This window comes from Oryctolagus cuniculus, chromosome 2 (genome assembly GCF_964237555.1).
Source record: "Oryctolagus cuniculus chromosome 2, mOryCun1.1, whole genome shotgun sequence".
Lineage (NCBI taxonomy): Eukaryota > Metazoa > Chordata > Mammalia > Lagomorpha > Leporidae > Oryctolagus > Oryctolagus cuniculus.
This window is the reverse complement of record NC_091433.1, coordinates 176,659,769-176,687,426: the sequence shown is the minus strand read 5'-3', so window position 1 is coordinate 176,687,426 and position 27,658 is coordinate 176,659,769. Positions and strand designations below refer to the sequence as shown.

Below are 27,658 nucleotides of genomic sequence, written 5' to 3'. Positions count from 1 at the left end.
TATCTTTTCTGTCCATGTTTCATAGCTAACCAGCAGTATAACATAAAACTCCCTCTGTAGGTGCTGTTGAAATAGCTGTAGCTAAGTGGCTTCTTCTGCAGTGTATTCTGTCTTGGAGAATTTAGTCAAAAGTTTGCCACTAAAGTGTGTGTATGATTTGCTAATTGTGTAATGTGACTGAATGGGGAGAAAGAAAGCATAGAGGAGCTAGGAGTGCTGGGATGGTGTTCATAGTGGAGTCCTAGGGGAGATCTTACCAAATGTTTCTTACTATTACCTGGGACAAAATTGGAATGCAGATTTCCCAAGCCTTCTGCACCGTAGTTGTTAAGCACTGTTGGAAGCTCAGGTCCTGCACACTCTTTGTATTAGATAAGTTTATTTCCAACTTGGCTGGTAAGGAGGAGACTTAAATCCTTCTCTAGGGGATAGGATTATTAATTAATTTATACTTCTTTTTAGCAGTTCAGAAAAGTCAACTATTTACATTGTGATGAGACAGATCTTTATTTTTTATGACAGCATTTGTAATTACACCTGATTTACGACACTGTAACCAAATAAATAAGATTAATAAAGAATAAAACAAGAAATTGGAAGTGAGAAAAATGGAACATACAAGCTTACAACTTAATTACTTTGCTTAATATGTAAAAGTTACCTATAAACTTCTTGACAGCCAAGGTAAGAAAAGAGGATGTGTGGAGGCTGTAACATTGTTCCTTTCAGAAGTTAAGGAGAGGGTGGGTATTTGGCACAGCAGCAGTTAGCCAGTCTCTTAGGATTCCCACTCCCATGTCTGATCCATCTTCCTGCTGATGCATCCTGTGAGGTAGCAGATGAAGCTTTGGGAATTGAGTCCCTGACACCCATGTGGAGACTCAGACGGAATTTCTGGCTCCTGGCTTCAGCCTGGCCCAGCCCTGGCTATTGCACGCATTTGGGGAGTGAACCAGTGTATGGAAGGAAGGTTTCTCACTGTCTCTCTCTCACTGCCTTTCAAGTTAAAGAGAAAACCAGATTAACACACATACAGAGTAAATTTTCATAAAACTATTTCTTATAATGATTCTTTTAGTAAGTTGACATAACTTTTGTAGAAAACTACAAATGTTCATGGGAAAATGGAATTAATAAGTTTACTTTGTGCAAAACTTGAAATTCATGTATACAAGGGGTCTTTTTTAGGAAGTTTATGGAAAATGCTGTAATAAATTATGGAAAATTTACACAGAGATTTCAGATCTTTTGCACCAAAATAAACTTACCTTTTTAATTCCATTTTCTGTAACCTTTTTTTTTTTTAATTTATTATTATTTTTTTTTTTATTTTTTTTGACAGGCAGAGTGGACAGTGAGAGAGAGACAGAGAGAAAGGTCTTCCTTTGCCGTTGGTTCACCTTCCAATGGCTGCCGCGGCTGGCGCACCACGCTGATCTGATGGCAGGAGCCAGGTGCTTTTCCTGGTCTTCCATGGGGTGCAGGACCCAAGTACTTGGGTCATCCCCCACTGTACTCCTGGGCCACAGCAGAGAGCTGGCCTGGAAGAGGGGCAACCGGGACAGAATCCGGCGCCCCAACCGGGACTAGAACCCAGTGTGCCGGCGCCGCAAGGCAGAGGATTAGCCTAGTGAGCCGCGGCGCCGGCCTATATAACCTTTTTTTTTTTTAAAAGAAAAGATTTTATTTATTTGAGAGTTAGAGTTACAGACAGTGAAAGGGATAGACAGAACGATCTTCCATCCGTTGGCTCACTCCCCAAATGGCCACAGTGTCCAGAACTGAGCCAATTGGAAGCCAGGAGCCAAGAGCTTTGTCTGGGTCTCCCCTGTGGGTGTAGGGAGCGCTTGGGCCATCTTCCACTGCTTTCCCAGGCCATAGCTGAGAGCTGGATCCAGAAGTAGAGCAGCTGGGACTCAAACTGGTGCCTGTATGTGAAGCCGGCACTGCAGGCGGAGGATTATCCTACTGCACCGGCCCCCTCCTTGACCTTTCTGAAGTACTTTTGTATTAAAGGGAATGGAGGGACTGGCATTTGGTGCAACAGTTAAGCCCCTGTTTGGGACACCCTTATTCCATATGACTTGGCCTGGTTCAAGTTGTGGCAGTTCTGCTTCCAGTTCAGCTTCCTGCTGATAGTAATAAGCACCCTGGGTAGCAGTAGATGATGGCTCATGTCTTTGGGTCGCTGCCGCCCCTGAAGGAGGCCGTGGTAGAGTTCCAAGCCCCTGGTTGGCATAGTTGACTGTGCAGGCATTTGGGGAGTAAACCAGCAGGTGAAAAGTCTCTGTCTCTTTGCCTTTCAAAGAAAATAGAAGTAAATTAAAAGTTTTTTGTTTGTTTTAAGATTAATTTACTTATTTGAGAGACAGAGTTACAGAGGGAGAGACAGAGAGAAAGGTCTTCCATCTGCTGGTTCACTTCCCAGTGGCTGCATTGGCTAGAGCTGAGCCGATCTGAAGCCAGGGGCCAGGGCTTCTTCCGGGTCTCTCATATGGGTGCAGGGGCCCAAGCACTTTGGCTGTCTTCCACTGCTTTCCCAGAGAGAGCAAGATGTGAGCACGAACCAGTGCCCATATGGGATGCTGGTGCTGCAGGCAGAGGCTTAACCTACTATGCTGCAGCGCTGGCCCCAGTTAAAAAAAAATTTTTTTTTTAATTTATTTGACAGAGTTAGACAGTGAGAGAGACAGAGACAGAGACAGAGACAGAGAGAAAGGTCTTCCTTCCATTGGTTCACTCCCCAAATGGCCACCACGGCCAGAGCTATGCCGATCCGAAGCCAGGAGCCAGGTGCCTCCTCCTGGTCTCCCGTGTAGGTGCAGGGGCCCAAGCACTTGGGCCACCCTCCACTGCCCTCCCGGGCCACAGCAGAGAGCTGGACTGGAAGAGGAGCAACCGGGACCAGAACCGGGCGCCCATATGGGATGCCGAGGCCGCAGGTGGAGGATTTAACTAAGTGAGCCACGGCACCGGCCCCCTAAAAGGCTTTTAAAAATTCTGGAGGTAATGGAGTTAAATGTTGTGGTTTGAGAATGTAAATAAATATATAAATACAAACATAACACATATATGTATGTTCATTGTTTAGTTTCTTAGGTTTAACCTGACTAAAGGATCAAACCTAGAAGAATTAATAGTTTGCCTTTGATAAGATTGTTTTAAAGATTTATTTATTTATTTGAAAGAGTTAGAGGAGAGAGAAGGAGAGGCAGAGAGAGAGAGAGGGGTCTTCCATCTGTTGGTTCACTCCCCAGTTGGCCACAACACCAGTGCTGAGCTGATCCAAAGCCAGGAGCCAGGAGCTTCTTCCAGGTCTCCCACGCTGGTGCAGGGGCCTAAGTATTGGGCCATCTTCTGCTTTCTCAGGCCACAGCAGAGAGCTGGATCGGAACTGGAGTAGCCAGGACTTGAACCGGTGCCCATATGGGATGCTGGCACTGCAGGTGGAAGCTTTACCTGCTATGCCACAGTGCTGGCCTCAAGATTTTTTTTTGAAATGGTGTTTCTCCTGGTAGTTTTTTTTTAAAATAGATACTGCATTACCTCCCTTAACTCTGCCTCTGTGTGTGTGCACACACACAAACACACACACACACTTAATTTCAATGTAGTAGATAGAATGGCGCTTTATAAAAACGCAGATTAAGCCATTTCTTTCACAGAACCCATCGTTGGTAGATTTCCCATCTCACCCAGAGGAAGGGGTCCTTTCAGAGCCTTCAAGGTCCTACACAATCTGTGTTTCCTACCTACTGTCACACTTATCTGATCTTCTATTTGTGTTTATTTGAAAGGCAGAGGTGATACACAGAGGGAGATCTTTTATCTGTTGATTCACTCTAAGTATCTGCAACAGCCTGGGCTGGACGAGGCCAGAGCCATCCTTGTCTCCCATGTCTGTAGCAGTTGCCCAAATATTTGAACCATCATCTTCTGCCTCCAGTGTGTGCATTAGCAGGAAGCTGGATAGAAGTAGAGGTGGGACTGGATCCCAGGCACTTGGATATGGGATGCAGGTGTCTCAGTGGTGGCTCAACTGCTGTGCCACAATACCCACCTTTCTCTCTGATCTCATACTAATCTCCCCTTATCCATCCATTCCAAACTCATGGACCCTTTTACTATCCCTGCCCTTAGCCTCAAGATCTTTAGTTCTTCCCTGTTAGAACATGATTCTCCCACATACAAGTTGTAGCTGTGACTCAGCTAACTTTATTTCCTGTGTCTTCTCAATGAGGCCTTCCCTTTCCACCCTGTTTCAAGTTGTACTTTGCTTGCCCCACCCCCAAAATCTATCCCTAGGCTCCCTCGCCCTTTAAAAGGCCTGATAATTCGCTTTATTTTTCTTTTTGTTCCTTTTCCTTTCTTGTCTTTAGATTTGTTTTTATTTGTTTGAAAGGCAGAGAAGGGAGAGGGAGAGAGAGAGAGATCTTCCATCCGATGGTTCATTTTCCAAACGGCCTCAACGGCCAGGGCAGGGCCAAGTGAAGCCAGGGGACAGTAGCTTCATTCAGCTCTCCACATGGGTGCAGGGGCCCAAGCACTTGTGCCATCTTCTGCTGTTTTCCCAGGTGCATTAGCAGGGAGCTGGATCAGAAATGGAGCAGCCAGGACCCAAACCAGTACCCTTCTGGGATGCCAGCATCACAGGCAGTGCTTTACCCAATAAACCACAGCACTAGCACCGTTTTGTCTTTCTTGTGTAAAAACTGCCTAGTACGCACAATCAGAGCTGGGTCCTCTGCACACGGATTCTGGTGTGGCCTTTCAAGATGAGCAGTGAGCCTTGATAGGGAGACTTGCTGAACACAGGCTGTTCTTTCCACAGGCCATGGGAAAGTGAGCTAGTAGGCCTCAGATATGGGATCCCAGGTGGCCTGGGCAGAGTTGCCCAGAGTGGCACCTTAACTCCTGGCTGAAGTGTAGCAGGTGTTGATACTGGCTGTCAGTAGCAGCTTCTTGGGCAGAGGAGCTGAGATGATGCCAGTGCCTGTGGGGGTAGAATGAGCCACAACCACGGAGTCACAGTGGTCAGCCACCTTGGATGGGACTGCATGGAGCTCGGTGATCTTGTCCCCCTCACTATACATGGGTGACGGCAAGATGGACCGGGATGGTGAGGTTACTGTTTCCTTAAAGCACTTAACACCCAGATTGATATTAGTGTTGTAGTCCCTTAGGGCAATAAATGCCTTGAACTCGTTCCGCTGGCCAGTGCAGGTCTACTCTTCGACAGGCGTAACGTTTAAAAATCTCGTACTTGAGAACATCCCCAGGAAAAAAGATAATAATCTCAGGCTGGGACTGTGATGGACAGTGAGAAGAGAGAGATCTCCTCCAGGAACTCGATCTTCGTCTCTTTGACCAGGTGGCTCAGTTGGTGACTGGCAGCTGCTTTATATGGAATAGTCAAAAACTGGAAACAACCCAGATGTCCTTCTAAGGATGAATAAACAAACCATGGAGTACTACTCAGCAATAAAATGGGACAGACTCATACTACATGGAGCAACTTGGATAGCATGTCAGGGACATTGAGAAAGCCACAAATGCCAATTTAAATTAAAGATAACATACTTCCTGATTCCATTTAGATAGCATTCTGGAAATCACAAAATTATAGACCTGGAAAACACTATTGGCCAGGGTTTGTGTGGGCAGAGGGGTAATATGATAAAGTTGCAGAGAATTTTATTCACACGCACACACAGATGAGTGCATTTAAAAACCATGAAACTGAATACTGTTGTGGATTGTACCAGCCTAGCCTTCCTGGTTTTGCTGTTGTACTCCAGTTACATAAGAGATCACCATCAGGGAGAGCGGGTGAAAGGTACCTGGGCCTTTGCTGTTTTTGTAACTTCCTCTAATGGTATATTTATTTCAAAATAAAAGAGGAAGTATCAGCTAAGAATATCAGAAATGAAGTGTTAGTAGGAAGGATGTGGGGTTGTGAGTGGGATTTTTTAATTTTTGGTTTTTTGAAAAACTAGGGTGTACTAAATCACACTTTGTATGTTGATGAGAATGATCTGTAGGAAGGGAATTTGTGATACACTGAGGGCATCATTCAGGAGCAAAATACACCTGAAACTTCTGACTGAACATGTAGATGGATTTCTGTCCTGTGTGTAGTTACTGATAAATGCAGTTCTCTTTGTACAACTTTGTGTGGAACATTGTAAGTGGGGCTCTGCCATCCACGTGTTTTATGTTACATTGTGGAGCTAGGTCACCAAATAAAATGGAATTCCAAGAGTGTTTTTGGTGCATCCTGGTATTTATTTAGTCACTGCAAGAGTTGTGTGTATCATTTTCTACTGTTTTCCTTTCCAGATGTTCATCCAATATGGGTGCATTATAAATTTCCTTGAACTGAAAAGTTATTTTATATATATTTATAAAGAACCATAATTGATTATAGTAAAAAGTTAAATGAGTGGTTGTCCCCATCTTGCTTTTTGGTAGATAGTTGGTTTTTAGTCTGTATTTTAGCAAACTGTTCTCTGGTTTTATTGTTTAACTGGAAAGTAATAATATCAAAATCCTGACTACAGATTATTGACTGTTTGTTTCAGGGATACAGCAGGCCAGGAGCGATTTCACACCATCACAACCTCCTACTACAGAGGAGCAATGGGTATCATGCTAGTGTATGACATCACCAATGGTAAAAGTTTTGAAAACATCAGCAAATGGCTTAGAAACATAGATGAGGTAAGACCTAGAAACTTCATTAACCCTTTATGACCATATTTGTGTTCCTGTTTTGGAAGAATATTCCAATTGATCTTAGAGATATAATGTATCATTATTATTGAAGTCATTATTGAGATAGTTCTATATTTTAGAAGTAATGTTATTTTCTTCATGCCTTTTCCTTAGTCTGTTTAGAACTCTATCAAGGGAATTATTAGTTACCAAAAAATTCTCTATAGCCATTTTATAAGATGGCCCCAAAGAGAAACCACCATTGATTTTTACAGTTTCCCTCACTGAATGAATTCTCTCAGTGAATGTTTATTGGATGAGTTAATGAAGTCTTTGGTAGTAATTAAAAAAAATTTTTGGGCCGGCGCCGCGGCTCAATAGGCTAATCCTCCGCCTTGTGGCGCCGGCACACCTGGTTCTGGTCCCGGTCGGGGAGCCGGATTCTGTCCCGGTTGCTCCTCTTCCAGGCCAGCTCTCTGCTGTGGCCCGGGAAGGCAGTGGAGGATGGCCCAAGTGCTTGGGCCCTGCACCCCATGGGAGACCAGGAGAAGCACCTGGCTCCTGCCATCGGATCAGCGTGGTGCGCCGGCCGCAGTGCACCGGCCGCAGCGGCCATTGGAGGGTGAACCAACGGCAAGGGAAGACCTTTCTCTCTGTCTCTCTCTCTCACTGTCCACTCTGCCTGTCCAAAAAAAAAAAAATTTTATGGCAATGTCATACCTCTTCGTGACTTTGTTAAATATACAGAGTTTTACTATAGTAAAAGCCTAACCAGTGTCATGTCATTACGTGTAATGTTATTGTAAGTAATGTTGCTTATCAATTCACAGCACAAGCAGGTGTTATCTCACATCAGGTTAAACTACTGCTGGAGATGCATGCATTCCATGTCGTAGTGCAGGTTCGAGTTCTACATCCTCTTTCAATCTAGCTTCCTGCTAATATGCCTGGGGAGGCAGCAGATGATGGCTCAAGTCCTTGCGTCCCTGCTACCCACAGGGGAGAGCTGAATGGCGTTCTAGGTGCCTGATCTTAGGCTGGACAGTCCTGGCTGTTGAGGCCATTTGGGGAAAGAACCCTCAGATCAAAGATACTCCTCTCTCCATCTCTCTCTTCCACTCTGCTTTTCTGTATTTGTATTTCTGTATTTCACTCTGTATTTGAAAGGCAGAGTTACAGTGAGGTTGAGGCAGAGAAACAGAAGGAGGTCTTTTATCCGCTGGTTCACTCCCCAGATGACCGCAACAACTGGTGCTGGGTCAGGCTGAAGCCAGGAGGAGCTTCATCTGGGTCTCCCAAATGGATGCAGTGGCCTAAGTACTTGGGCCATTAGCAGGGAGCTAGATTGGAAGTGGAGCAGCCAGGACTCAAACTGGCCACCCAAATGGGATGCTGGTGCTGCAGGTGGCAGCTTTACCCACTGTACAGCACTGCCTCTGAAATAAATTTTTTTTAAAAGCAGATTTTGACTGGATACACAAAGACTAAGTCTTAAGCCAATTATTTGATTCAAGACAATACCTTTAGTGGTAGCAGTACAAAGGGTTCATTACTAGTTTTTTAAAATTCTTTATCCTTTATTTTATAGTTAGACCAGGTAGTCTGTGTAAAACAGTTTAGTTAGTCTTTGCAAGGTTGTCCTAATGATCATTTCTCTGGCTCTGCATCAGCTGATAGCCAAGGATTTGATCCTATTCTGACATTAAATACCCAGAGTTGTGTCCCACTCCATAGGTTTAAGGGCTCAGGCCCTCAGGACTGCCCTCCCTCCCATTAGACACCAAATTCTGGGACCCCAGGTTACCCGCACTTCTGTTTCAGGTTTGATAGTTGGCTACAGTGAGTCCTAGAACTCAGGAAAGTGCTGTACTTACTGATTGTAGTTTTATTAGAAGGGACACAACTGAGGAAGAGCTGACATAGAGATGTGTGTGCAAGGTGTGGTGAGTGTGGGCGCGGCGCGGCTCTGCCTTCTCCCTTACACTGCTCTCCCAGCACCTCGATGTGTCCACCAGCCTGGAAGCTTCCTAGCTCATCGCTTCAGGGTTCTCAGTGAGGTTTCCCTACTTCGGCAGGATTAATTCATTGGCTTCCCCAGCCCTTCTCCCGCCCTGGGGAGTCCAGGAGGTACTATAAAAGCCTAGCCCTCTAAACACTTGGTTGGTTCTCCTAGAGACCAGCCGCCCTTGTGAAGCTGGATAGTGGCCCTGCTGCCCATCCTTCTCATTAGTGTGATTGCCATTAGGATAGAAAAGGGCTCTTAGGAGTAATAAGAGGTATTCCTGTCACACTCAGGGACTTAGGAACTGGGGGCAGAGTCCCCACATGTGTCTTTTATTTTACCACAGACATACGCTCATAACTTGAATTTCTCAACATAAACTGAGATATTTAAAACTCTGCTGTTAAAGAAGAAAATCCTGGGCTGATGTTGAACCCAGTGGTTAATACAGCTACATCCCACATCTGGGTGCCTGGCTCTTGCTCCTGACTCGGTTCTTGCTAGTGTGGACCTGGGAGACTGCAGCAATGGCCCAAGTAGTTAGGCTCCTGCCCCTACCCCTGTGTTGGATACCTGGATTGAGTTGCCAGCTCCTTTTGACCTGGCCCAGCCTAAGCTATTGAAGGCATTTTGGGAATGAATAATTTATAAAACCACAAACCAATATGGTACTGGTATAAATAGAGACCCATCAACAGTTGGCTTTTAACAAGATTGCCAAGGAAGTTCAAAGGGAGAAGAACAGTCCTTCCAACAGATGATGCTGGAACAACTAGATATCCCCGTGCAAAAGAATGAAGTTGGGTTCCTACCTCAAGCCACACAGAAAAACTAACTCAAAGTGGGTCATCTAAATGGAAGAGCTAAAGCCATTAAACTCTTAGAACATAGGAATATATCTTTGTGACTTTGAATTAGGCAGTGGATTCTTAGATATGACACATTGCAAAAGAGGACGTGACAAAAGACAAAGTTGGACTACATCAAATCAAAAACTTCTGTACTTCAAAGATTACCATTAAGAAAGTAAAAACGTGGATCTGGCTGGTGTAGCGGGTGAGGCTGCTGCATGTGACGGCGACGCTCATGCATCCCATTTGGGTGCCGATTTGAGTTCTGGCTTCTCCACTTCCATTCCAGCTCCCAACTAATGCATCTAGGAAAGCAGCAGAAGATGGTCCAAGTGCTTGGGTCCCTGCACCCAAGTAGGAGACCAGGAAGAGGCTCCTGTCTGCAGTCTGGCCCAGCCCTGTCTATTGCAGCCATCTGGAGAGTGAACCAGTGAACAGAAAATCAATTGAGCAATCTCTCTCTCTCTCTCTCTCTCTCTCTCTCTCTCTCTCTCTGTCTCTGTAACTCTGCCTTTTAAATAAATAACTCTTTTTAAAAAAATTAAAAAAAAAAAAAAAAGAAGCCAACCCACAGGATGGATAAGAATATTTGCAAATCATGTATAGTATTTGATGAGGCTTATGTATGTGGAGTATTTAAGGAACTCTTGGCCGGCGCCGCGGCTCAATAGGCTAATCCTCTACCTAGCAGCACCAGCACACTGGGTTCTAGTCCCGGTCTGGGCCCCAGATTCTTTCCCGGTTGCCCCTCTTCCAGGCCAGCTCTCTGCTGTGGCCCGGGAAGGCAGTGGTGAGGATGGCCCAAGTGCTTGGGCCATGCACCCCATGGGAGACCAGGAGAAGCACCTGGCTCCTGCCTTCAGATCAGCGCGGTGCGACGGCCGCAGCGCGCCAGCCGTGGTGGCCATTGGAGGGTGAACCAACGGCAAAAGGAAGACCTTTCTCTCTGTCTCTCTCCCTCACTATCCACTCTGCCTGTCCAAAAAAAAAAAAAAAAAAAAAGAACTCTTATTACTCAATAATAAAAGGATGGATCCGGTGCTGTCACGTAACAGGTTGAAATGCTGCCTGCAGTGCCGGCATCCCATATGGGCCCCCATTTGAGTCCTGGCTGCTCCACTTCCCGTCCAGCTCCTTGTCAGTGCATCTGGGAAAGCAGCAGAAGATAGGCCAAGTGCTTGGGCCCCTGCACCCACGTGGAAGATATGGATGAAGCTCCTGGCTTCTGTCCAGCCAAAGAGTGGGCCAGCGGGTGGAAGATCTTTTTCTTTGTCTGACTCTTCCTCTCTCTGTGTAGCTATGACTTTCAAACAAGTAAAAAATAAATTTTTAAAAACAAAAGAATAAAAGAACAGTCATGCAATTTTTAAGTGGGAAAAGGATCTGGACAGATATTTCTCCAAAGGTGATGATCTCCAAGCAGCCAAATAAGCCCATGCCAAGATGCTCAGCCTTGGTAGTCACTAGGAAAAGGCGAATCAAAACCACAGCGACTTACTGCTTTAGCCACTAGGATGGCTGTCGTGAGGAGGGCAGACGGAACCAAGTCTAGAGGACAGCATTTGTATAAATTGTGGCACTCATCTCTTGTTGGTAAGGATGTACGTGGTGCAGCTGCTCTGGGAGACGTTTGGCAGTTCGTCAAATAGAGGAAATGATCATATGACTCCAGAATTCTTCTGTGTACCCCAGAGAATCAAAAACATACCACACAAAAGTATATGTGAATGTTTCTAGTGACATATTCATAAAGGCCAAAAAGTAGAAACAACTCACGTTACCTATAAACTGATGAATGGGGTGTTGTGTATCCATCAATGCAGTAGTTACCATGATACATGGCAGCTTGCGGGCAACCATGAAAACGTTGTGGAAGAAGCTAAACACAGAAGGCCATATTTTGTGGGATTTTCTTTTCCTATGAATGTCCCATATTGATATATCTGTAGAAGCAGAAGGCAGATTCATAGTTCCTGGGTGCTGGGGGAGATGTTGCAGGGGAAAGGAGTGGTAAGTTCAGGTGCAGGTTTAAGGGAGGATGATGTAAATATTAAAGTCAGGTGGGGGGGATAGTTGACCTCCTTCCTTGTGAATATATCTAAAAATGCTCGGTTATGTAGTCTTTAGAGGGGTTAAATTTCATAATTTGTGAATTCTTAGCAACTTGTTTTTTTTTTTTTTTTTAAGATTTATTTATTTATTTGAAAGTCAGAGTTACACAGAGAGAAGGGGAGGCAGAGAGAGAGAGAGGTCTTCCATCCGCTGGTTCACTCCCCAGGTGACCCAGGTGGCCGCAACGGTCGGAGCTGAGCTGATCCAAAACCAGGAGCTTCTTCTGGGTCTCCCACACTGGTGCAGGGAACCAAGCACTTGAGGCATCTTCTACTGCTTAGGCCATAGCAGAGAGCTGGATCGGAGTGGAGCAGCTGGGACTCGAACCCATGCCCATATGGGATGCTGACACTGCAGGCAGCAGCTTTACCCGCCAAGCCATAGCACCTGCCCAAGTTGAGCCTTTTTTTTTAAGACGTATTCATTTGAAAGTCGGAGTTACACAGAGGAGGGGAGGAGGGAAGGAGGGAGGGAGGTCGTCCATCCACTGGTTTACTCCCCAATTGGCCGCAACAGCCGGAGCTGCACCAATCTGGAGCCAGGAACTTCTTCCAGATCTCCCACATGGGCGCAGGGGCCAAGAAGCACTTGGGCCATCTTCTACTGCTTTCCCTGGCCATAGCAGAGAGGCGGATCAGAAGCAGAGCAGCCGGGACTCAAACCAGCGCCCATATGGTATGCTGGCATTGCAGGTGGTGGCTTTACCATCTACGCCACAGTGCCGGCCTCCGAGTTGAGCTTTTTAAACATTTATTTGAAAGGCAGATGGGGGTGGGGATCTTCCACTTATTGGTTTACTCCCCAAAAAGCTGTGGCAGCCAGGTCAAAGCCAGGAGTCAGGAACTCCATCCAGTCTCCCACATGGGTGGCAGGGACCCAAGTAGTTGTACTTGAGCCATCTGCTGCTCTCCCAGGGAAGTGGAGCTAAGACTTAAGCTGGCACTCTGATATGGGGTGCTGACATCATAAGTGGCAGCTTAACCCACTGTGCCACAACACCGGCCCCTGAATTGATCTTTAATAGCTTATTTTACGGGTCCGGCGCTGAGGCACAGTGGGTTAAAGCCCTGGCCTGAAGCACTGGCATCTCATATGGGTGCTGGTTCGATTCCCAGCTGCTCCTCTTTCAATCCAGCTCTCTGCTATGGCCTGGAATAGCAGAAGATGACCCAAGTCCTTGGGCCCCTGCACCCATATGGGAGACCCAGAAGAAGCTCCTGGCTCCTGACTTCAGATCGGTGCAGCTCCAGCCGCTGTGGCCATCTGGGGAGCGAATCAGCAGATGGATAACCTCTTTCTCTGTCTCTACCTCTCTCTGTAATTACCTCTCTTTGTAACTCTGTCTTTCAAATAAATAAAATAAATCTTTAAAAAAATGATATGGGGTGCTCGCTTCGGCAGCACATATACTAAAATTGGAACAATACAGAGAAGATTAGCATGGCCCCTGCGCAAGGATGACACGCAAATTCGTGAAGCGTTCCATATTTTTTCAAACTTCCTTCATTTAACTTGCTATAAAATGAGTCATATAAAGAAACTCTATATGGGTGAGGTATATCCCACTTCTGTGAAAACATTACAAATCATACCGCCTTCTCTCAAAAAAAAAAAATGATATGGGGGAATAAACACTTTAAAAAATAGCTTATTTTACAATTGGTACATGACCTTGCTTTTATATACTCATGAGTTTTGTGTATTTATTTTTTATTTTATTTGAAAAGCAAAGAAGCAGATATAATCTATTGACTGGATCACTCCCTAGATAAAACAGCCAGAACTGGGCCAAGCTGAAGCCACAAGCCTGGGACTCAGTCCTGCCCTTTCATCTAGGTGGCCGGGAACCACGTATTTGAGCCATCACCTGCTCCCTCTCAGGGAGTATGTTAGGGGGAGGTGGAGTCAGAAGTGGAGGAGCCAAGACTCAAACCCAGGCATTCTGATATGGAACCACTGCCCCAAACTCCCATTCCTGAACTCTGTTTTTTCCAAAGCATTTCCTGTAATTTAGTAGTATTACATAGCATAAAGGTTTTATGGACATATAAATTAAATATGAATTTTGTTATGTGAATTCTGATTGTTTCATATACGTTAGTATATTGTGATGGCCAAAAATAATACAATACTTAGCTTTTCGAAACTATGAAAATGTTTTACAGCTCTTGAGATCATGCTTTGAAAGGTCAGCTGGGTTTGCAGCATTGACATCCCTACTGTGTTAGCTGGGTTTTGTGGTTGCTCTGATGATACATGTAAGGCAGGCTACAAAAGGGGAGATGTTTATTGAGGTCACAGGTTTGGAGGGCTGAGGCAGGCCGCTGTGGAAGTTCATTTTTGAAGTGCTCTCGGCTGCATCGCATCTGGTGGATAGCAGTGACAGGGTCATGTGCTGGAGCCAGAGATCAGTCCATACAGAAAGCAGAGGGACAAACCATACACAAACAGCCCCGGGGCTGGCACTGTGGCCTAGCAGGGAAAGCTGCCACCTGGACGGCCGGCATCCCATATGGGCATCAGTTCGAGTCCCGGCTGCTCCACTTTTGATCCAGCTCTCTGTTATGGCCTGGGAAAGCAGTAGAGGATGGCCCAAGCCCTTGGGCCCCTGCACCCATGTGGGAGACCCAGAAGAAGCTCCCGGCTCCTGGCTTTGGATCAGCTCAGCTCTGGCTGTTGCAGCCATTTGAGGAGTGAACCAGCGGATGGAAGATCTCTCTCTCTCTCTCTCTCTCTCTCTCTGCATCTCTCTGTAACTCTCTTTCAAATAAAATAAATCTTAAAAAAAAGAAAAAAAAAAAAACACACAGTCCCTGCCCAACACTAAGGTTCAGGAAGCATGCGATACTTTGCTAGTTGTCACCAAGTTTTGATGGTAGGACTGGCAGTTGAGGGTAATGAATTTGAGAAAAGACCTGAAGAGGTGAGTAGATGAGGATGGGACTGGTGGAAAGAATGTAACGGATTCAAATTTAAAATAGATTAAGGGGAGACATTGTGGCATAGAATGTAAAGCCAATGCCTGCAACTCCAGCATCCCACCTGGGTGCTGATGCAGGTCCCGGCTGCTCCACTTCCAGTACAGCTCCCTGCTGATGGCCTGAGAAGGGCAGTGGAAGATGGTCCTTGTGCGTAGGCCCCTGCCACGCACATGCGAGACCTGGAAAAGGCTCCTATCTTTGACCCAGCCCAGTTCCAACTATTGCAGCCATCTGGGAAGTGAAGCAGTGGATGCAAGATCTCTTTCTCTGTCTCTTCCCCCTCTCTCTGTAACTCTGACTTTCAAATAAATAAGTAAATCTTAAAAATAAGTAAAACAAACCTCATGGGGCTGACGCTGTAGCGCAGCAGGTTAAAGCCCTGGCTTGAAGCGCTGGCATCTATATGGGTGCCGGTTCTAGTCCCGGCTGCTCCTCTTCCCATCCAGCTCTCTGCTTGCAGTGTGTTAAGCTGCCATTTGAGATGCCCACATCCCGAATCTCAGCACTGATCTAAGTCCCGGCTACTCAGCTTCTGATCTGGCTTCCTGGGGAAGCAGTAGAAGATGGTCCAGGTCCTTGGGCCCCTGCACCCGCATGGGAGATCTGAAAGAAGCTCCTGGCTCTTGGCTTTGGATTAGCTCAGCTCCAGCCGTTGTGGGCATCTGGGGAGTGAACCAACGGATGGAAGACCTCTCTGTATGTCTCTACCTCTCTCTGTAACTCTCTGTGGGGAGCAACTCGGACTAGACTAAGTTACTGGAATTAAGACTTATTCTGTGCATCTGCTCTCCCACAATATGGCGCTGGGAGAGGAGTAAACAGCTTCTACGCAGCTGCCTCCAGTTCGACCAATAAACTGCAGGAGCTGCTCCTGATTGGAGGAGGGCAGTGTGCTCGGCGTGTGGGTAGCAGAGTTGGGATTGGTGGAAGAGGACCATAAAGGAGGAGAGAGACAACATGCACCAGGAACATCTAAAAGGAACATCCGAATAACATGTGAGCAGCCCCCGAGAGAGCCAGCCGGCGGTGTGCCGCTCCCCCGCGGAAGTGGGGAAAGTGGCAGGGGGAACCGCCCCTCCACGGAGGTGGAGGGGTTGCCAGCCAACCCGGGAAGGACCAGCCGCAAACCCGGGAAGGGCCGAGCAGCAGAAAGAACATCGCAGGGTCCTGTGTCGTTCCTCCGCGAATGGGGGAGCGACAACTCTCTTTCAAATAACTAATAAAAATAAATCTTAAAACCTCATAATTGGCCAGCGCCGCGGCTCACTAGGCTAATCCTCCGCCTTGCGGCGCCAGCACACCAGGTTCTAGTCCCGGTTGGGGCGCCGGATTCTGTCCCGGTTGCCCCTCTTCCAGGCCAGCTCTCTGCTGTGGCCAGGGAGTGCAATGGAGGATGGCCCAAGTGCTTGGGCCCTGCACCCCATGGGAGACCAGGAGAAGCACCTGGCTCCTGCCATCAGAACAGCGCGGTGCGCCTGCCACAGCGCGCCGGCCATGGTGGCCATTGGAGGGTGAACCAACAGCAAAAGGAAGACCTTTCTTTCTCTCTCTCTCTTACTGTCCACTCTGCCTGTCAAAAAAAAAAAAAAAAAAAAAAAAAAAAAAAAAAAAAAAAAAAAAAACACCACCTCATAATTTACTTTTGTTATATGATGAAGGTAACTACATTAGGTATAGAGATATTAATGGAAAGGTGATTTGGACCAAAGACCTTAGCTTGAGATCCACAGAATGCTTAGTGTCATGTTCTTTCTCTGATATGAGTAGGTGTGCTTTTAGCTTCAGTTTTGACAACATAATACTTTAAAGCATTTTTTGAAGATTTACTTGAGAGGTAGAGTTACAGATAGAGAGAGGGAGAGAGAGAGAGAGGTCTTCCATCCTTCACTCCCCAAAATGGCTGCAACAGCTGGAACCAATCTGAAGCCAGGAGCTTCTTCTGGGTCTCCCAAGTGGGTGCAGGGACCCAAGGACTTGGACCATCTTCTGCTTTCCCAGGCCACAGCAGAGAGCTGGATCGGAAGAGCAGCTGGAACACGAACCAACATCCATATGGGATGCTGGCACCACAGGTGGAGGCTTAACTTACTACACCACAGTGCTGGCCCCTTAAGACAAATTTAACAACTTAGCGTGTCATGGTTGTGAACCTATCTTGGCTTCTGAATGGTTTCTTGGTTAATTATGAACAAGACATTCTTTTGAGTTACTTGAAATCTCTTAATTTATTTAATGGTGGGCTGTGATCTTTTTCTGCATCAGTAGTTGTCAATCAGCTACGATTTTACCTCCCGGGAATGTTTGATGGTGTGTGGAGATATTCTTGGTTGTCACGGCTCAGCTCTAAGGAGAATGCTATTTCGCATCTAATAGAGTGCTCGTCAGCACCTACAATGGACAGCCTTGTTTGCACCTGAACTATGTGCCCCAAGATGTTATTAGTGCTGCAATTTTTTAAATGCTTATTTATTTTCATCTACTTGAAAGAATGACAGACCAGAGAGAGAGAGTGAGAGAACGTTTCTGTCCACTGGTTCATTCCTCAATGCCTGCAATAGCTGGGGCTGGGCCGAAGACAGCCCAGAACTCCATCTAGGTCTTCCACATGGCTGACAGGGACCAGAGCACTTGAGCCATCTTCTGCTGACTCAGAATAAATGACCAGGAAGCCAGATCAGAAGCGGAGTAGCCGGGACTCAGATCAGCACGATATGGGATGTGGGCATCTCAGATGGCAGCTTAACACACTGCAACGCAGTGCCTGCTCGAAACTTACTTCTGTGAATTAGCACCTTGGGAAATACAGCCTGTTTTTAAACTAGTTACAGTCTGGGTGTACAATTTAGAGAGATGTGTGCCTCTAAACAAATGTGTCTCTGGAAATTTTATCTGTGTGGTGCATCCACTAGTCTATTTGTGTGTTTTTGATAGAGTTATAAGCACAAGTTTTATGTATCTGAATGAAAGGTTAATGTGCATGTTGGGATCAGGAAACATCCGAGAGAAGCAGTTCCCATTCCGAGTGTTGTTTTAGTGGCCTCCTAAGTTTTGCAGTGGAGCCTGTTGTACCGCTGGCTGCTTCCTTCTTAGTGTTAGTGTTGGCTCTCAGCTGAAAAGAGTTGTTTAGTATTGTTGACTTTTTTATTGTGTTTGTTATCCAGTGAAGTATATTGCAGTTGCTTTGGAAGTATTTTTTTTCTTAGCCATGCTGCTGTCTCTTCACGGTGTAAAAGGGGCAGTAATTAGGAAAAGAAATCTTGGGTCAAGAAAATATTAACTCAGAACGTTTCTTAGACTGATAGCAATGCATTATTACCTGATGAGCCCAGAAATGTGACATTGCTGCATATGTAATGGTCACTTCTGTACGAGACCCAGCCTTGTAACAGATGAGCCTGGGCACGTATTGTGGTGCATCAGATTAAGCTGCTGCTTTGGACTCTTGGATCCCATATCAGAGTGCCAATTTGGATTCCAGCTTCTCTGCTTTGGATCCAGCTCCCTTCCAACGCACCTGGGAGGCAGCAGGTGTTAGCTCAGTAATCAAGTTCATGTCACCCATGTGGAAGACCTGCATGGAATCCCGGCAGCTGGCTTCAGCCTTGCACAGCCCCGACTGCTGCAGCCATTTGGGGAGTAAACACTTTGAAAATCACTTCTGGCTGGCGCTGCGGCTCAATAGGCTAATCCTCTACCTGCGGCGCTGGCACACCGGGTTCTGTCCCGGTTGCCCCTCTTCCAGTCCAGTTTTCTGCTGTGGCCCGGGAGTGCAGTGGAGGATGGCCCAAGTGCTTGGGCCCTGCACCCCATGGGAGACCAGGAGAAGCACCTGGCTCCTGGCTTCGGATCAGCGCAGTGCGCCGGGCGGAGCGTGCCAGCCGCGGTGGCCATTGGAGGGTGAACCAACGGCAAAGGAAGACCTTTCTCTCTGTCTCACTGTCCACTCTGCCTGTCAAAAAAAAAAAAAAAAAATCACTTCTGCTAACGTCTAAAGAGGAATGTAAGAAACTTCACAATATCAGAACATATTTTGATAAATTATTTGTGAGGCAAAGAGAGAGACAGACACAGAGCTCCCATCTACTGGCTTACTCCCCAAATGCCCACAAAGGCCAGGACTGGCCAGGAAACTGAGAACCTGGAACTCATTCCAGCTGTGTGTAATTAGCAGGCAGCTAACCATTTGAGCACTCACTCACTGCCTCCTAGAGTCTGCCCTTAGGGAAGTGGTGTCAGGAGCCAGAGCCAGGATCAAACCCCAGGCACTCCAGTATGAGATAAGGATGTGTGTTGCCGGCATCTTAACTACCAGACATCTGCCCTGAAACACGTTGTAAAAAAACTCACGTCCTTGCCTGTGGGTTGTTAGTCCCACTTGAAGGTGCCTGTTTGCTTCTGGTTTTAACTTCCTGATGAAAATCAGCAAGAAATGGGTATAGGGCGGTGCAGATGCAACTCTAAATTTCCTTGCAGAAAGAGATACCGATTCTAAAGAGAAAGGACTATTTGAGATGGACGCCTTCCTCATCAGCACCAATGGTTTTCATCAGAACTAGACGTGCTGCCGCCGTGGTTTGCCCTGCCCCCTTTAGGTGAGAGGGTCCCTACAGCCGCCAGGAGGCAAGTCTGAGTGAGGAGGTGGAGGGCAGCTTGGACAGGGAACCTGGGGGCAACGCCGTCCAGTGGAAGGAACTCTGCACTATCCAGGATGTGCTCCCTGGCCCGCTACGTGAAGCTGTGGGACCATTCTCTGCAGGGCTCTAAGGTCTTGTTTCTTTGGGCTTTTTTTCAAAACTGTTGTTTTTTTGGTTTTTTTTTTTTTTTTTCTTAGCAAGTTACAGTTATGCCCTGAAATGTCACAGATGTGTAAGGTCTTTCATCTATTTCTTCATTGGCCTCAGAAAGTGCCGTGTCTGGGTATGGAGGTATAGTGGGTTGTAACTTGGGTGTCAGATTGCTGTAGCTTTACGAATTGTTTTTGAACCAGGCTCATATTGCCTCAACACTTTCAGTTTACCTCTTAGGTAATTGTACCTTTGTAGTATTTTGTTGATCACTTATTTATTGACTTCCTTTCATTGGCCTGCTTATACTTTAACTTAGAAGTTAGTGGTGTACTAGTGGTCCCCTGTCGCTCCCCCTCTTCATGGAGGAACGACACAGGACCCTGCGCTGTTCTTTCGTCTGCTCGGCCCTCCCCGGGTTTGCTGCTGGTTCTTCCCGGGTTGGCTACTATCCCTTCCACCTCCGTGGAAGGGCAGTTCCCCCTGGGCACATTCCCCACTTCCGCAGGGGAGTGGCACACCGCCGGCCGGCTTTCTCGGGGGCTGCACAGGTGTTCCTTCAGCTAGATGTTCCCCTTAGATGTTCCCCCCAATAGATGTTCCCCCGTGCATGCCGTCTCTCTCCTCCTTTATAGTCCTCCTCCGCCAATCCTAACTCGGCTGCCCACACGCCGAGTACGCTGCTCTCCTCCAATCAGTAGCAAGTCCTACAGTTTATTGGTTGAACTGGAGGCAGCTGTGCGGAAGCTGTTTACTTCTCTCCCAGCGCCATATTGTGGGAGAGCAGATGCATAGAATAAGTCTTAATTCCAGTAACTCAGTCTAGTCCGGTTTGCTCCCCACAGTCCCCAAAGCTGTGAACTTGGATGAATTGTCTTGTTTTAGCAGCGGCTGAGGTTTGTGTCTTTGGCAGCTTGCGGTGTCTGTTAGTGATCAGGGTATTGATAGGTGTCTTAGAGCAGTGCTTCTGTATTTTGGAGGGGAGGGGGCATGGACTCATTCAGCATTTTTAATATTACTAGAACAGTGTATTAACTCCCATGACTTGAGTTTTGTATGTGATTTGGAATTCTTGAAGCTCCTGAAGTCCATCTGTAGATTCCTGGGTAAGAATGACTCTTCTGGGGTGGGTGCTGTGGTACAGCCAGTCAAGCTGCCACTTGCTAGGTGTGTATCCCATTTCGGAGTGCCTAGGATCCATTCCTGTCACTGGAGAGGTAGCAGGTAATGACCCAAGTGCTTGGGCCCCTTCCACTCAGGTTGGAGACCAGGATGGAGTTCCTGGCTTCTGGCTTCAGCTTGACCCAGCCCTGGCTGTTGCAGGTACTGTCAGCCAGCACGTGGGAGCTGTGTCTTTCTGCTTCTCAAACTTATTAAAAAAAAATTGGAGCCCAGCACTGTGGTATGTGGGTAAAGCCACTGCCTGCAATGCCAGCATCCCATTTGGGCACCAGTTCAGAAACCAGCTACTCCACTTCTGATCCAGCTGCAGCCATTGTGGCCATTTGGGGAGTGAGCTAGTGGATGGAAGATCACTCTCTCTGTAACTTTCAAATAAATAAATACAATCTTTCTTTTTAAAAGGTTTTTATCAGTTTTTCGCATGGGATAGTTTTGTATGATTACTTTAAAATGTTCAAGGTATTGAGATGACATTCTAAATTGAGCAAATTATTTTTTGAGACTGTTAAGCCATAATTCATAGTTGTGAGTAAAATTAAAACTTTATTCCATTTTAGCATGCCAATGAAGATGTGGAAAGAATGTTACTAGGAAACAAGTGTGATATGGATGATAAAAGAGTTGTACCTAAAGGGAAAGGAGAACAGGTAAGAATTTCTCAATGAAACTGCTATGCTGCCTTTCTTTGTGAAGGTGGTACTGCTTTTGATGATGTCTGTACTCGTGGTATGGAAGTACACCAAGAGCTGGTCTTAAAATCCGCCTTGGAAACAGCAGTTTACCATTCAGTGCATATCCGGCACGTAGGGGAGACCTTTAGGTACGGCTGTAGTATTTTCAACCTTATTTAAGCAACAAAGAAGGAAAAGCACTAGTCAGAACTTTAAAGGAATGTTGGGATTTTAATGTGATTCCAGCGTTCAGAGTCTGGTTAATCTTCCATGTGGGCGAGTCATACTGGATACTTCTATAACGACATTTTGCTTCTTTTTTAGATTGCAAGGGAGCATGGTATTAGGTTCTTTGAGACTAGTGCGAAAGCAAATATAAACATTGAAAAGGCTTTCCTCACATTAGCTGAAGACATCCTTCGAAAGGTAAGTTCCCGGCTTTACCTCCTGCTGAGAGTCTCAGGAAATAGCCACTGTTCTCACCCACCTGCAGTCACTTCTCAGGCTAATACAAAGCGTGTATTTATTGTGTACTGAATAAATTAAAAACTTCCCCAGATTTCAAACACTAAACATACGCGGTAATAAATGGGGTTGCAAAATATAAATCTGGAGAAATTTCTGAGCACTTCTAAGAAATTGAATTCAGATAGTTCCATTAAGTAAATTTTCGGTATCAAATCATTAAAGCCAAGCAACTTCATTTCTGAGTAAAGTGTAGGTGAGGGGTGCAGGAGGGAGTGTCGGGCCAGGCGGGACGGTCTTCAGTCCCATACACAGGTGGTGCTTTCCAAGGTGCCGGCGTCTTACAGGCCATGGTTTGGGAGTTGCTGCTTTTGAAGGTGGCTTTCTGTGAGAATCCAGTCAGATAAACTGATTTCAGAGGATTGAGGGAGGCTTAGAACAATTGCATGTAAAGGATATGTATAGAACATTGATAAAAAGTAAATTAGGCATGTGTAGTGATCTCGGTTTTTAAAATGATAAACCAAAAACATGTGGGCTGCTTTCAGCAAATAAAGATCTGGGAAGGAGAGACAGACACCAAGCCCTAGTGGCCCTAGGTGACATTGATTGGAGGGAGGCTGCAGAATCCCTTGCTGTCCTCTAGGGCAGTTTTGTTCTGAAGTTCTAACAGGTTTCTTTTTTAAATTATACAATGGAAATTTTTTAAACTATTCTTTTAGGTAAAGCTCGTTAGAATTTTTTTAAAAAATAAAGTTTTATTACTCCTTTGAGGAATGAAAAATGTATAGAAAAATAGTACTAAATCAGTTAAGGGAAACTATTTCAGAAAAAGTATTTGGTACAGTCTGAGAAAGACCAAGATATGACCAGTGGGAGGCATTCCAGAATTTACTGGAATACCCTTGTTTCCACATTCTTTGTCTTGTTGGCTGTCTGGTCTCCATGCTTTCTGGTTTCTTTCTGTCCATGCTGTGTCTCCTCTTCTTACTGGTCTGGGCTTGGCTTTCTTCTCAATAATGTTACATAGTCTTCATATAATTGTCATTCTGGTGACACAGAACTTCCTTATTATCATATTAAAGGCTGTGTGGATACAGCAATAAGGAAAGAGCTTTTAAAAGAGTTCTCTCCTTGTACCAAGGTCCAACACAGAAGGCAATATTTTCTATACACTTGTTTTGATGTAGTAAAGTTATGAGTTAAAAACATCAAATGTAAACTTCTCATTAGTATTAAGTTTTATTTATTTATTTATTTTTTTAATTTGAAAGGCAGAGTTACAGAGAGGGAGAAGGAGAGGCAGAGATTCTCCATCTGCTGGATTACTCCCCAGGTGGCCACAACAACCAGGGCTGGACCAGGTTAAAGCCAGGAGCTTCTTTTAGGTCTTCCACGTGGGTGCAGGCCTCTGCGGCTTTCCCAAGTGCGTTAGCAGGGAGCTGGATCACAAGTAGAGCAACCAGGACTCATGTCAGCCCAATTGCTGATTATTTGGACAGGTCAGTCATTGCCACATCAGAGCTCCGGTTCAAGTCCTGGCTGCTCTGCTTCCAGTCCAGCTCCCTGCTAATCTGCCTGGGAAAGCACTGGAAGATGGCCTAAGACCTTGGGCCCCTGCCACACACATGGAAGACCCAGATGGAGTTCCAGGTTCTTTGGCTTCATCCTGGTCCAGCCTTGGCTGTTGTGGCCATTTAGGGAATCAACCAGCAGGTGGGAATTCCTTCTCTTCAAGCCTTTCAAATAAAATTAAAAATTTTAAAAATAGGGTTAAGAATCACTTTGCATTTCCTTTTCTGTAAACTTTGTTCATTCTTTTGCCTAGTTCCTGGCCTTTTCTTAGCCAGGAACCAGCTTAAAGTTAAATTTGATGAAGTTAATACTTTGTCTATGAATTGGTTTGCTCTGCATGGGATAATTTCACTTCGACTCTTAAAGTAGACTCTCTCAAAGAGGTGGCTGGGAGTGAGCGAGTTGCTAACTACGTAGTGTGGGCTTCCCCAGCTTTCCACACCCACACCGAGTGTTTCCCATGCAAGTCTGTGAATAATTTTCTTGCTCTGGGTGAGGTCCTGAGCTGACTCTCCTGTGTTTGTAACAACACTTGTTTGGGGAAACCTACCATAGTCTTTCGTGTATAACTTGCTGTTTTAATGTTCACGGAGGAAAAGAATCCCAAAAGGCAGTTAGAGTAGGTGGGTGAGCTCCAAGGGCAAGTAGAAAAGTTCTCCTTGGTGTGAGTTAAGTCGGCCTCCCTTGGGCTGCGGCAGGTTTTAAGGTGCTTCCCCCCCACCCGCCCTACCCCTTAAGCTACCCAAAGTAAGCTGCCTTAGTTTCATTTATTGTTTCCATGAGAGAATAAGTTCTTAGGTAGATCCTGGGTTTCAAAGTTCTGTTCACGAGGGACTGACGTTACACACAACATAGATAGTCACACAGGTTGGCTAAGGCAGTCAGGTGCAGAGGAATACACGGAGCTGTGATGGAAGTAAGAAGAGTGACTGCCTTTGAGGGGACAGTGCTAACCCAAAAGGGACCCGAGGGAACCCCTAGCTGGTGGCACACATTTGTGAAAGTTACCACTAACATTTTTTCCATATGTCCAGCATAGGACTGCCCATATAAATACTGCATTATTCACATTTAAAAAGTAATGTTTGTAATGTTGGGACGTGGAGGATTACACAGAGAGGAAACTTGCCCCTGGCCCACCGCCGAGGTGCTGCTGTTGGCACTTCGTGTCTTTGAGGCTTTTCCGCATAGGTGCCTCCCGCCCCACCGCTCCTCACTCAGTGCTCGCCACGGCTGCCTGCTCCCTGCTTCAGGACAGACAGAAAGGCTGTACCTCTGCAGCGCTGTCTTTACACAACTTACTGCCAGTGCTGAGCACTCCAGGGTTAGGGCCAGAGGTGTGTGCAGAAGCGGGGCAGAGGCTCGCCGCGGTCACAGCTTTGGCTAAACGACAAAACCAGGCTTCCAGATCTTTGCTGGGGGTGGCGGGGAAGCCCTGTCCCATGCGACTGTAACTGCATTTTGCTGCTTGGGTTGATTCTCCATGCAGTGTTTTGTCTTCTTGTGTTTGTTGCAGACCCCTGTAAAGGAGCCCAACAGTGAAAACGTAGACATCAGCAGTGGAGGCGGCGTGACGGGCTGGAAGAGCAAGTGCTGCTGAGCGCCCCCGCCGTCAGCTGCCACCACGCCCGTTCTCTTCTCGCTGCAAATAAACCACTGTCCATTTCCAACTCGAAAGCAGATATTTTTGTCCTCATCTTAACTCTCCAGTCCACCTGTTTATTTGTTCTCTCATCTGTGGCTGCTTGCTGACTTTAATTTTCTTCGAACAAAAAATGTATAGAAAAATCATGTCTGTGACTTCATTTTTAAATGGACTTGCTCAGCTCACCACTGCATTTCAGTTGTATTATAGCCCAGTTCTTATCAACATTAAAACCTATAGCAATCATTTCAACTCTATTCTGCAAATTGTATAAGAATAAAAGTTAGAATTAACAATTTTATTTTGTACAACAGTGGCATTTTCTGTCATGGATAATGTGCTTGAGTCCCTGTAATCTGTAGATGTGATAGCAAAGGAAACAAGCAAAGCCAGGAACACACTCATTTTCGCCTTGACTATGTAAATGGGGTTAATTTTGTCCTGTGCCTTATGTGGAAAGGAACTTCTTTGGTTTTTCCTTTTTGTTTTGGTGGAAGCATGTGCAGAAGATATATCATCCAAACATATAACCATTAAAAAGTTTGTGGTTTGCTTGGCTGTCATTTTCAGGCTAGTTAATTGAGGACAAAGGGTAATGCAAAAAAAAAAAAAAAATATGATAGCTTTGGTTTGCTGAGTCTCATTAAGTGGCCTTGATATTTAAAGCTGTTCCTGCCCCTGTTCTCCTTGGCCACTTCTTCCTCTCACCTTCCTGCATGCTGCTTTATTTGCTTCTCCCCATGGTATGAGTTATTTAAAAATGAAAGGGGCAAATAGTAGGACGTCAAGTTTCACATAAAGCACTGACTTAACGCGAAGTAAACTGAAGAAGTATTCTAACCGCCTGCCATCCAATGCCAGTTCATCCGTGTCTTCCCGCACTTGCTCGCTCCCTAGAGCTTGTCCCGACCTCCGCAGTCACCATCTCACGCCTCCTCCCCTGCGGCCCCTTCCCCTGTCCCTCCCCCCCCCCCCCCAGCTGCCCTCTGAGTTTCAGAAACGGAAGAGTTACCTGCATGCTCTCGAGTGTGGAGGGTGTTGTGGTTTGTCTGTCCCAGGAGGCGCACAGCTCTCCACTGTCCTAGATCCATCTCTCAGCCCACGTTTGAGTCGTCTCCATTTTGGCAACTCCTCTAGCATGTGGTAGCCCAGCAAAGGTGATCTAAAAAAAAAAGGACGAGGAGTGAATTTTATTAACCACGCTCGCCAAATGTATTGATTTGGCCTCCGAAGAACACTTTTTCAGTGTTGTCTTTACCTTAAGATTTAGAAATACTTCAGACTCTTACTAAGTCGGATCTTCACATCCGTATTGCCGTGATTTGGGAGAAGGACACAGGAGGCTTTGCACGTGCAGATCAGCCCCCAGCTGTCTCTCGCCCTGGCCCTTCCCCGGGTTCTCTAGTTTTGCTCCAGTGCTGTCATTAGTTAAGTTTGCTATGCTGCTAGCATCCTAAGATGACACCTTTGTTGGGTCCCTGTGAAAGGCGTGATTCACTCCCAGCAGAGGCTGAGTTTAGGACAGCGGCTCCCATTGACAAGTCTTTCTGTGCCGTGATCAGCATCTTAATGACGAAACAACACAGGGACCTATCGGCTGTGAAAATCCGTGGATTTTTCCGATAGTGCCCTGGAAACAGTTTTATATGCCTGACCGACTGTTCTCGGATTTTTCCCTCACTTGACTTTATCACTGTTTACTAGTAAAAAGCAGCATTGCCAAATAACCCCTCATTTTCCACTAAAAAAATAATGAAGTGATACTAAACTTCTCAAGGTTTTAGGATAAACCTGTTAGATTAACTTTGTTACTTCCCTTTATCTGGAATGTGGCAGTAGCTTTTTCATTTCTAATCCTCTTTAATGCTTCCTCAGTTCAGCGACTTAAGGTTTAAGAGCTCAACACTGGGATTTTTGGGTAACAGACTGACAGTTTTGGTGTTTGCATAATTATAGTCGGCATTGTACATAGAAAGGATATGGCTACCTTTTGTTAAATCTGCACTTTCTCTATCAAAAAAAGGGAAATGGAGTATAAATCAATTTTTGTATAATCTGTTTAAAACATGAGTTTTATTTGCTTAATATTAGGGCTCCGCCCCTTTTCTGTAAGTCTCTCGGGTCCTATGTAGAAGCTGTTCTCATTAAACACCAAACAGTGAAGTCCATTCTGTGGTACTAGCTACAAATTCGGTTTCATATTCTACTTAACAATTTAAATAAACTGAAATATTTCTAGATGGTCTACTTCTGTTCATATAAAACTAAACTTGATTTCCAACTCTGTCGTTTGGTTTTCATTTATTTATGGAACTGGAGGATTATTTCTGCAAACCTTGCAGAATTTCCCAAAACTAAATTCGAAGAGTAGCAAAAATAGAATGGAGATAGTTCTTGAAATTTTCTGCCCAGTTTTCTATATAATACCTTTAATTAAAAAAAAAAGGCATTAAAAAGATACATTAAAAAAAGTCACCTGTGGGACACTTAAGCCGAATCCTCTGGAGCCCAGTCAGAGCCAGGATCCCAGTGTCCCCACCGTGTGCGCAGGGGCCGGGCGCAGCTGCAGTCAGCTTCCTGGGGACAGGGCGAGCGCGCCGGCCCGCGGAGAGAGTCCTTGTTGGAGAAGCAACTGTCCTCGTCCTGAGAAAACTATGTCCTACGGTGCTGCCATGC

The 27,658-nt window shown here is 45.8% G+C and overlaps 1 protein-coding gene and 1 non-coding gene across 2 annotated transcripts in view; both read left to right on the top strand.

Moving 5' to 3' along the window:
• Nucleotides 1-27,263, top strand: part of RAB10 (RAB10, member RAS oncogene family) — a 97,306-nt gene extending 70,043 nt beyond the window's left edge. The window contains exons 3-6 of the mRNA XM_002709976.5: nt 6,582-6,720; nt 21,184-21,273; nt 21,622-21,723; nt 24,854-27,263. Coding sequence (XP_002710022.1) covers nt 6,582-6,720; nt 21,184-21,273; nt 21,622-21,723; nt 24,854-24,937 — 415 coding nt within the window. The 3' untranslated portion in view covers nt 24,938-27,263. The remainder of the gene's footprint in view (nt 1-6,581; nt 6,721-21,183; nt 21,274-21,621; nt 21,724-24,853) is intronic.
• On the top strand, nt 13,065-13,171 carry LOC138848850 (U6 spliceosomal RNA). Its single transcript, XR_011386996.1, has one exon. It is a non-coding gene; the product is annotated as a U6 spliceosomal RNA (small nuclear RNA).
• Nucleotides 27,264-27,658: the final 395 nt, after the last annotated feature.